This window comes from Aplidium turbinatum, chromosome 13 (genome assembly GCF_918807975.1).
Source record: "Aplidium turbinatum chromosome 13, kaAplTurb1.1, whole genome shotgun sequence".
Lineage (NCBI taxonomy): Eukaryota > Metazoa > Chordata > Ascidiacea > Aplousobranchia > Polyclinidae > Aplidium > Aplidium turbinatum.
Genome location: NC_137484.1, coordinates 17,662,484 through 17,671,892, shown reverse-complemented (window position 1 = coordinate 17,671,892; position 9,409 = coordinate 17,662,484). Strand labels below are relative to the sequence as shown.

Sequence of the window (9,409 nt, the reverse complement as noted above, 5' to 3'; positions counted from 1 at the left end):
TGAAATATGACTCAACTAACCCCACCTTCCCCTACATGGGGGAGGGGGGGATTGAAAAAAGCGTTACGTTGGCGTTACATGGGGGAGGGGGGGTCAAAAATTCGGAAAAAAAGCGTTACGTAATATTTGAACGTTCCCTTATCGCTACCTCGTCAACTAATAATCACGAAAATTAATCAGTTGACCTATTACATCCACTATGGTGACCTGCATCGACCTAAAAATATGAAAACTTTTACACCAGTGTGAAGCACAGTTGCATGCGACAATTTTGCTAGATATGTTACTTTATTAAACTAGCCCATTGACAAACGAAACCAAGCAACAACATTGCATTTAGCAGGATACAAAAGAAGAGAACGTTTTCGATTCTAGATCATTTAACACCTTTTGAAAACAGTCTTTATTGCCTAAACAAGGAAATGATAGAGAATGCAGCAGCGGATCAAGCATTAAAAAAGAAATTGATTGATAGCCTATTGGTCGGATAAGAAATTGTTTACCTGACCCAGAAAAATATGAAAGCATAAGATAAATTAATTACAAATTGTGAGGCTTCGTTGGTAAGTTCAATCCTGGATTTAAACCTTCTGTTGGATGCTTATAGTGGTATGACAACAAAGATTATAGTTTGAACGCATGCAACTTGTAAAAGTTAAAACAAGATGAGTTAACTTATTTTTGCGTCACCGACTGATGATAATCAATAAAATCAGTAGTTGAGCTTGCCAAAGAATTACAACGTTCTTAGTTTCAACCGTCTCCCGTTGTTTGGACATGTTGACAGGAGCAGCGGATGGATAAATCATTTGCTTAGATGTGCCAGTTCCCAGCACAAACAAGTCTGGACGTCCCAGGAAGACGTGAGCTGATGCAATAAATGATGACAGGAAGGGGTGGCAGGTGACCAACACTAGCCCCATCGATCGTGATGAGTGAAGACTGAGTATGTGTCTTGCCAGACCTCATCTTACCCCCACTCCGGGAAATGAGACGTAAAACAGGAAAAAGAAGCTGCTAAACACATAGTCATACAAAACCAAACCTCGCAAAGTCAAAGAATTTTGCTTGCAAACTTGCAAATAAAATATCTATTGTGTAACATAGTACCGTACACATCAAAGCAATGCAAGTTCACGTACATAGCTAAAACGCAGATACAAGAGCACAAGTTATCACATTTACTGCAGACAGTGCACATAAATTTATGTTCTTTCCGAAAGAATGTTAAAACATTTGCAATTTTCCTGACAGCAAATCAACTATTTTTTTACATTGATGTTACATAACCCATAGCCATATTTAATCCATGTAAAAAAAACGATTGATTTGCTGTCTGAGTTGATTTATAAAGTAAACCTGACTTACAACAGGACAGAAAGTTAACAAATATACGGTAGCCTATCGCGTTTAACTATGACATAATACAAGAGTAAGTCTGAACAGTTCAAATCACAAGTACAGCATTTCAAATATTAATTTCACAACTTCCAAAGCATTCCGTCACTCATTGAACCCAGTTTCATTCTCTCACAGTAGGTTCAAAGTACAATCAACGGAACAACATGATAGTTAATAATTAAAAACCGCCTTAGCTAACTACTCCATTATGATGCTGAAATCAAATTGGCTATATAAATATTAAACAACTGATGTAAGTATTGCCTAATTATACAATAAATAGTTTTCAAAACTGATTGTCTACTCTGACACCAGCTATTGTCTTCTTAAAATAACGGAATCAGTGCTTTTTCAAGCTATTTAAAAGAATAATTAACAATCTCTAACATCATCCAAGTGGCATTCTTGAAATGACGAAACTTTGCGGCAAACATGCCGCATATTTTTTTTTCTGCATACAATATTTGAAGGATGATGGGATATTTTGACAAATCATGGTAACTTGTTATATATTATGAAATCAGTTATGTTATGCCAAATGTCACTGTCACGGTAAAGGTAGGTCATGGACGATTTTAGAGATGGTTGCAGCGTATGACCGTGAAATTCAAACAGATAGAGCACAATTCCCCACATGGTGGCAGCAAAAAATGGAAACCAATCCCTTCCTCCTTTTTCAAGGTCTGAAGATGGCAGGTAACCCTTTTCAGATCCAAGTCGACACAGCCCAAAGATAATACGAGAAAGGAGATACATGTTTATCTGTAAACATAAGTATCATAAGTGTGACATCAAAATAATACTTACAAATAAAGACTTGTGTAATGTGTATGACCATAATAAATAATAAGTTAAAAATTTCAATTCTGTCTAAATAAACAATGTACAGTAGACAATACCATATAGGTTCCAGACACTACATCCACAAAACACAGAATGTAAAGTTATGTCATATGTAAAACACTGTGAAAAACATGTTCTTATGCCATGCTCAGCAAGCTACAAGAATGATGTGGCAATAGCTTAAAATTGCAAATGATTGGATAACTCATTAAAAGTTAAGTTGTACTGGGCCAAAGTTATGCATTTATTTTTTTGCAATGATGCAATAACTACACACCGTATGTACCTGAGTGTTGATAGAATTATTTTCACCAAAAACTAAATAGCCAGCAAAAGATGCAGCTGATATGACATGCCATGCTGACTTCTTTCCAACACCATTACTGGAAGATTGTTCAGAAAACTTGACAAGTAACTTCGTTAACAGTTTGTACAAAAAGGTGAAACATGCCAAGTTTTTAGCGTGCTGAAAAGTTGCTTGAAGAATTAATTTCATCTTTTCTTGAAACCTAAAACAAAAAACGAATCAGGTAAATAATGTAAAATCAATATTTTCCGGTTTAATTGATTCAGGGAATTACCCTGATCTTAAAAAACTTCTACTGCAGCTTAATCTTGCGGTGTCTCGTACTTATAATGGATTCACAACTAGTGATGCAGACTTCATCCATCAAGTCGATGTGAAGTCCATGGACATTGCTGCAAGCAATCAACTGTCCTTGAAGTCAAATACTTAACTGCACATGCCAAGAGTTAAAAAATCATTATTGCATGCTATATATTTATTCACACAGCCCCAAATTTGCTAAATTTTCAGTATTGAAAATTTTCTATCAAACTTACTTCGTAAAATTGTTAGATTTATTTAGAATTAAAACATAGACAATATATACCAAACCAATGTAATTGTAATGCAGTATTACATAGACTCACGATACATCTTTGAAAAGAAACGTCATCACAAGAGCATGTGGAAAACGAATTTTGCATCCATATCTAAGCACAAAAGTATTCGGATAAATTGAGGCGTATTAGATACAATCCTCCATCAAAAGTGCAGTTTGAGAAGCAACATTTGTTAACAATTTCATCTGTTTTATAAACATTAAACAGTAGTATAATTCAATATAACAAATATTTTTTTATTGTTCCCTGATGTTGATTAAATTGTTGTGAAACTGCCAGCACTTGCAAAAAATTGATAAAAATACAGATTCATAATATCTGCTAGTTATTCATAGTTGAAAGAGATTGATAGTATCTTATTGTGATGACATTAACCACTTGAGGATGATGGCTAGTATTATAGCCTAATCACTTGGTCTACTAGACAGGATTAATTTCAGGGAAAATTAAAATTTTATTGTAATTTTGTTTCTGAATTGGTGTTCTGTTTGGTAGTTACCCCAGTGCACAACATAATAATGTTGCCAATATTAAAATAAAGAGTTGCTAAAAGTTTTGCGTGTATAAATGTCATCTCTCTTTTTGTTACCAGTCAAAATGTGTATGCATACGTTATCTGTCTTATTGCAAAAGTTTTCTCTCACGTATAAACACGTCATTTGTCCACAAGTGGTTAAGTGACCAGGCAAAACAGTCATATGCCACCGGTACACACATCAACAACATCATAATCAAGAAAACACATTCTTATGATGCAGGCAACTGAGTTTTATACTGTGGGAAAAATAACACTTTTATAGGCATAAATAGAAAAACAGATGATAGTCTTTAACTGTGTTCTACTACATTAGGCATAAGACGTAACACCAGTCAAAAAAGAAATAATGTTGACTTACACAATTCCGTTGCGGATGCCTTTTATTAATGAAAGGAGGTCTTGGTATTTACCAGTTGTCAGCAAATGATTAACTGTTTGTACTAAGGTTGGCATTATTAGTTTATTACTTGACACTTTATTTATGACAAATTGAAAAATAACTGCAAATGTAATTGAAAACAAATGCACATTTTGTGTGATTTTGAGCTACTTTTAAAGCTTTGGTAGAGAGTTTGCTTTGTCATACCATAGACAGACAATACAAAGTAATTTCAACAAATTTAACATATTTATTACACAAAGAAATATAACACAATTAAAATAAATTCAAACATTTTTGACACGTACATGTGTCCTCATCAGGAATTCCTTTAAATCTGCAACACATAATATATATATAAAAATAAAAAAAGAAATCTGACTACGTATGCACTAGTGTAAACCTGTAATTTCAACAATTTCAAAATATTTGTTTTATTTGATAATATTTTCACCGAAATCCAACAATTTTAAAACATTTGATCTGAAATATTTTGATTCGATCTTGCTTTTGAGATCCCGAAATTTCTAGATATCTCAGACAAGGATCCAAAACAGATCTGAAATAATTTTATGTCTGAAATTTTAATACATTCAGTATTTGGGTGACGTCAGGGTTAGAAATGTTTAAGCCAAGGTTTCAACCAGTGCCGGAAGCAGTGGCCGAGATTCAACCGAGCCGGCAGCAGTGGCCGAGTGGTTAGCGCGTTGGGTTCGCAGTCGAGAGCCTGCATGTTCGACTCCAGCCACCCGCACTTGCTGTTGTTTCTCTGGGCAAGAAACTTTACGATAATTGCCTTTACCCAGTGATCGATTTCGAGTAATGGGTAGTACAAAATTTAAGTCATAAGTAGAGTAGACAACCGGATACAGACATTGCAGTCGGCTGCAGCATGGGTCAGGTGTACGTCAGAAGGCGTACACTGATGCATAGCGCTCAAGTCCGCTTTCCTGCAATGCAGGATAAAGATAATAAAACAAAAAAAACAACCTATTTCGTTGCCAGAACACTTCGTACCCGGATTTCAGGAGATGAAATCAAGGTATGAACTGTTCAAGGGACGAAATAGGTTGCATCCATAGTATTTCACCACAGGCCAGATTCACACTTTTTGTAAAAGTAGTTCACAAAATGAATTCATTAAATTCCGTGTACAGTACTTAGTTAGTATATGGTGCTTAACTGCTTAGCTTAGTACCAGGGTTGCCAGATACTCAAGCTATAGTAAGGCCAAACCTATTATCAAAATAAGGCCAAAAAAGGCCAAATTTTTTATTTACTTCTAAGGCTAAATAAACGCTAACAACTTCATTGAAATAATTTTTTGAAAATGCCATTTTACAATCAAATATGACAGAATAATTTAGCACTGTCAGAGCATAATGACCGGTTCGTTTGCACAGGCCTCGAAATTCCGGCGGTCATGGCGGACATGACCTCCGGAATGACCTTGAATGTCTGCCGAAGCCGACTCATTGGTCGGTCATAAATGACCGCCGCAAAATTCTTGAGAAAAACATAGCTAATGCAGCAAAAATATATTTTAAATTTGAATTGTTACAATTGTTTGTTTAACGCGAACAAATACGGAGCTGAAACAATAATAGTACAGGCAATTGCTTTAAAGATCACATTAGAGTGGCGTGGTTAACAAGCTGATGGCAAAAATAGCCATTTTTACATCATTCAAACGCCTTGCAGTGTTGCCTTGAAATAAAGTTGTCTGAATTTTTCCGCAGGATATGTATTCTAATTTTAACAATGAGGATTATTGCATTACATTGATCGTTTGTTAAAAGGAAACGTCACAAAGAAGCAAGTCTCAGCTGGGTTGCGCACGTGCTTAGGCAAATGTGGCGACCTTATTCACGCTGATACTGATAGAAATAGAATTTCTGCACGGAAGGGAGGGTGTTAGACTAACACTATTGTGTTAGTTAGTTAACACTAACACTATTGAGGGCTAACACTATTGTGAGTCACTAATGCGCATTTGTCTGGACGGTCCTGACGTGGAGATTTACAACCACGCGCTGGCAGTAATCGCTTGGCACAACGATTCTATAACGCGAAAACCACGGAATAAGTGATCGTAGTTGCTTTTGTAATAAGGAAATTTGGATTGTTGTTTTCAATTGTGTTTATTGCGTCATTACACGACTGTCATTAACGCACTGATTTATTTGCAAGCAATCTTCTCCACTATACTTCATGGTCGGTTAATTAAACCATCAACCATTGCAGAGTAATTCTGTTGTAGAAAATCTTCTTCTACAAACACGACTACTGTAGTGTGATTTTGTGCAAAATCTACATGTAAAAATATGTCCGGTTGAGATATTAAATGTCCGCTGAAAGGGCCAATCCGGTAGGACATGCTTGACCGCCGGAAAAAAGTACAAATTTTGAGGCCTGTTTGCATAATTTGATTAATGGCGTGTCATGGATTAACTGCGTGTCATGGATCATGAAACCAAAGACTGGCTGCTCTCTAGTAGCCTTCCAGTGTAGTCCGGGAACATCATGAGTCTGGGGTGGTAAAAGGATAGACCCTCGGCCCCAGAGGCTCACACAACGACGAATGAAAAATTACTGTAGTAGCAGATAAACTAGAAACCATTATTACTTCAATTCATGAACAGTGCTATTCGGAACATCTAGCTAAGCAATAAGCATGAATTTGTTTTATTGAGTATATGTACCAGAGTCATTCCATTATAATTCAACAAATTTTGAAGAAATTTTACACCACCATCTCTTAGATTTTCTTTATTTTTACATATTTGGTACATATTCTAGAATAATATTCATATCTGTTGGAATTTTTTTGATACTTTGTGTCGTTTTCAAGTTATCACAATTTAAAATTTGACATTTTTGCCACTTGAGGTTAACCACATCATTTTTATGTCTTTGTGAAATCATAACGGCTCTGAAGTCATAATTGTTATTCCTAACTTCACAATAGCTTAAATATAATTATTAGCTTGCAATGGGTATGCTAACAGTTAATGTGATAAAAGCACTTAGAGAAAAGTTCAGTGAAAGATTTTTCATTTCTTCGTAAATAAACAATCACTTTACAAAATGGAGCCAATCAGAAAAAAATTTATGCAATCATGGGGGAGTGGGGGGGCCTTAAAGTTTGAGGAACTTTTAAAAAATAACATGAGGACTTTCATATCAAGCAATTGTTTTTTTGATATTTTATTAGCATAATTGAATTCCTCACCCATGAGAACATGGGAATAGACACTTTGTTCATCATAATTGGACAAGAAATGGTGACTTTAAAGCATTTTCCCAAAATATTTCCACGCACAATGGCGCCACTAGTGGCAAAAATGTCAAATTTCAAATTGCGATAACTTGAAAAGGACACGACGTATCAAAAAAATTCCAACAGATATGAATATTATTCTAAGATATGCACCAAATATGTAAAAATGAAGAAAATCTAAGAGATGGTGGTGTTCACCATTTGTTGAATTATAATGGAATGACTCACCAGGGATGTCTACAACTACAGGATTGGAAACTATTTTCAGTGCTATACATGACTACAGAAGAATTATTAAAATAAAACACTGTTTGTATCAACTAAAGAATGTATAAAATTCAATTTCGCAATAACAATACAAAACCTAATCTACTAATCAACTGATCCAACAAAACTTCACAGCAATAACGCCTAACAGCACAGAAACTCAACAGCCGGCAGCCTCAAGCTAAACCAAAGAGCCACTTTAAAGAACCACTCACTGACTTCAACACCATTCATCATAGCACATGACTAGGGAACTGTGTTCCGAAAGCTAGTGTAATTTGATATTGCCAAAAAGAACCCGCAGCATCAGGCTATAACAGATCGTTTGAATCTACACTGTGAAGTAAGCAACGATCATGCTGCTAAAAGCGAAGCTCATTCAACAATATAAAATATAGCCTTCACTCACATCAAAACTTATTTGATGTATAAAGTTTAAAACCACGAATCTAAAAAATCAAAAATAAACGAATGCAAAGATTCCCTGTCGTTCTGTAGCATTTTGCGTATTGCAAACCGGATCAGAAGTAAACGTGGAGTGTTCAACAATCAGTGAAATGTGTTGTCGTAGGCTTTTATAATAAACTTATTCACAGACCAACCCAGTACGAAATCAATACGTTTAAGATGTCATAAGAACTAAAACTAATACTGGGTTTTGAAATTATTTAGCAGCAAACAAAATACGACAAGATCGCACAAATGGAATGCAAACACATCACATTAACAAACAAGGCAAGTGTATACTTTACGGTTTACGGCAGGTGCAACTTAATAGAACCGCCCTGTCCACCGCTAAGACATTCTCTACTCTCTATCTATGTCTCTACTCACTAATTAAAATTAAAACGAATATAGGTCAGGCTCTAAGTGATGATAAGTGATACTTTTATATTACAATTGAAATTGAATTTTCTTAAAATAATACTTTCTAAACCGGTCAAAATTTGCAGCCATAAAAAGGGGCCTATTTTAGGCCAACTGCAATTTAAAAAGGCCAGTTTTCTGGAATTTGGCCTAAAAAAGGCTATCTGGCAACCCCGCTTAGTAGAGAGATTAGGATTTAGGATTTCTATGGTAGTGGCCCAGAAGTGACCATGATTGCCAAATATTATATTGTTTATCGGAAAAATAATTAATAAGCTAACCCCTCAAAGTCACAATGACAATTTTAAGCATTGAGTAATTTTAACTGAAAAATTATGTACATATAAGTTTGAAAGCAACAAGTTAATTTAACTTAATTTCTTTGGACATTGAATCGGTGTGGAAGGCGATTGATTTGCTGGCTGGGCTTTCCTTATTTTGTTTCAGTTTGTAACACCAAGCGTGCAATTCCAAAGAAGTACCTGACTTTCGTGGGCATAACCTCCTACAAGAATTTCTTTTCCACTAATGATGTGTTTAAACTACTGTATCGTATTATGTTGTGTTGTGTCGTATTGCACCCTTCACTATGCCCTGTTGTGTTCTAACTGTGCTAAATAGCTATTATAATAATGACTGTCGCTAAAAGACCATAGATGTTGTAAAGCGACATAAAACAAACCATAACAATCAATCAATCAAAAACTTAATTTCAAAATGTTTGCTTTAGTACCGGTATCCTTTGCTGACGCGCATGGCAGCCTTTGTTACTTCTGGTCTGGCAGTCACTTCTGGATTGCTACTACGTTGTAGCAATGAATCGAAGCTTGAAAACACCATGAATCGAAGCTTGAAAAATGCCTGAAAAACGGCATCCCACAGGGATCGGTCCTGGCTCCACTTCTTTTCAACATCTACACACACGACC

General features: G+C 35.5%; 1 protein-coding gene across 1 annotated transcript; it reads right to left on the bottom strand.

Annotated features, from left to right (window-relative positions):
• Window positions 1-275: 275 nt before the first annotated feature.
• LOC145782174 (peroxisomal membrane protein 4-like) lies at window positions 276-4,178 on the bottom strand. The gene is made up of 4 exons (XM_082593941.1): window positions 4,047-4,178; window positions 3,178-3,240; window positions 2,531-2,753; window positions 276-2,163 (listed from the first exon to the last, which is right to left on the bottom strand). The coding sequence occupies exons 1-4, from the start codon at window positions 4,139-4,141 to the stop codon at window positions 1,894-1,896; spliced, it is 651 nt and encodes a 216-aa protein (XP_082450067.1). The 5' UTR covers window positions 4,142-4,178; the 3' UTR covers window positions 276-1,893.
• Window positions 4,179-9,409: the final 5,231 nt, after the last annotated feature.

Bases quoted from the DNA above. Each gene is read 5' to 3' on its own strand.
- LOC145782174 (XM_082593941.1), bottom strand. From the start codon at position 4,141: ATGCCAACCTTAGTACAAACAGTTAATCATTTGCTGACAACTGGTAAA. The intron at 3,241-4,046 runs GTAAGTCAACAT...TTTTGTGCTTAG, and splicing joins GGCATCCGCAACGGAATTGT to ATATGGATGCAAAATTCGTT. The intron at 2,164-2,530 runs GTACATACGGTG...TTATGTTTACAG, and splicing joins ATAATTCTATCAACACTCAG to ATAAACATGTATCTCCTTTC.